The following is a 1,742-nucleotide window of genomic DNA, read 5'->3' on the forward strand; positions in this document are numbered from 1 at the left end:
GCCGCACTTTGCCGACCACTGGTGTAGGGCAAAAGTTCGCTGGGTGCTCAACGTGTTAATTACAGGTCTTTTTACTCTCCATCTCCAGCCTTACATTTTAATGAAGGAATTTTAATTTCTCTTTCAGAGCGAGCTAAGAGATTGCAAAAAGTGGAGGTTCAAATTATAAACAATACTATATGCACCACATGGTATTCGGAAGTTTATCATGGATTTGGAGACATCTACGATTATCAGATATGTGCTGGATACAAAGAAGGAGGAAAAGATGCATGCCAAGTAAGATTTATTTATTTATTTATTTGTGTGATAATTTTTAATCATAAAATAATGTAACATAGAACTTTCTATCTTGGGTGGATTACACTTAAAGTGGGAGGATTGATAATCTGTGCACATAATAACTTTAGTAAAAACAGATATTAAGAAATATATATTAAGAATATATATATATATATATATATATAAAGGACAAAGAGAAAAAAAAAGTACAAATAATGATGAGAAAAATAATAAAAAATTAATTTTTCTTATGTGTATCATTCATATGTATATATATTATATGTATATGTGTCTGGAAAAAAAAATTCGATTGCAATATTATCAAAACTCTTTAAATTTGCATTACACATTTATTATCTTGCAGGGTGACAGTGGTGGACCTTTAGTGACCAAAGTTGGTGACCATTTTACTCTTGTTGGTATTGTATCTGCTGGTGTTGGATGTGCTAGAAAACATTTGCCTGGTATTTATTCAAGAGTCACGGTATTTTTACCATGGATACAGAAAATTACTGGAGCTTAAGAGATAAGAATGTGTATTGTTCTTTGCAAATTATTCAATGAGCGAGCACAATCGAGTAATTGAATAGTAACAAATGGTGCTAGACTATACATTATTCGTATCCATGATTTTTCTTTTTGTAGAATTACGCTAAAACCAAAGATATCTGCTGCAAACTAGCAGAAAACCAGTATTGCCTGAAGAAATTAGTTCCAGCCACACCAAATCGCAGAGGTCAGTTTATGAATTAAAATTAAGTTGTTACGTTTGTAGAGACTCTAGCCATTCAAGTAGGAAGGTTAGTATTCTTTCAACTGAACCACATAAATTAGAGGTTTTGATTTCTTGTTAAGACTTAATGTTCAGAGCTAATTCGCATAGACATTGTATATAAATTACTTGTATATATTATTGGACATTTGTTTGAAGTTTTTATTTGTTCTTTATATTATGTATTTCCAATGCTATACCCCGTTATAATGCGCAAATTTTGCAAGATTTTTCACGAAATTAGAAGTGGGTATAAGAAGTCAGAACTAATAAAATGTTCCTAATGTTAGACTTTGTATGTAGTTTTTGAGGCTTTTTTGTATGTTTGTAAACTCTGTGTATTCAAGATTTGTAATAAAAAATTATGTATGTAGCTTGTATTTTTCATGATTTTAACATTTGTTAGGACTCTATCATCACATAAAAATATACCCTTTTTTATAGAATAATAAGCCACTTTTATAACTCTTGTGAGCAGTCAGGAATAACTGTTGTGAACTCCGAAATATCTTAGCACCATTGGGGTAAATAATGACTATAGCTGACAGTTAAAATGAATAACTGTGGCTTTTCTATGTATCTACGCGAAAGAATACAAAACTGACGCTTAAAATATAAATGCGAGGACACTTAAAACGTAAATGCGAGGACACTTAAAACATAAATGCGAGAACACTTTTTAGGCAAA

At 31.0% G+C, this 1,742-nt stretch overlaps 1 protein-coding gene across 1 annotated transcript; it reads left to right on the top strand.

Annotated features, from left to right (window-relative positions):
* Positions 1-127: 127 nt before the first annotated feature.
* Positions 128-1,427, top strand: LOC122273574 (serine protease 27; the record flags this gene model as incomplete). Its single annotated transcript, XM_043057614.1, is given in 2 exon segments — positions 128-279; positions 647-1,427. Coding segments are annotated over 2 exon segments (311 nt in total), but the record flags the coding sequence as incomplete, so codon positions are not given.
* Positions 1,428-1,742: the final 315 nt, after the last annotated feature.

This window comes from Parasteatoda tepidariorum, unplaced genomic scaffold, assembly GCF_043381705.1.
Source record: "Parasteatoda tepidariorum isolate YZ-2023 unplaced genomic scaffold, CAS_Ptep_4.0 HiC_scaffold_5602, whole genome shotgun sequence".
In the NCBI taxonomy this organism is placed as follows: Eukaryota; Metazoa; Arthropoda; class Arachnida; order Araneae; family Theridiidae; genus Parasteatoda; species Parasteatoda tepidariorum.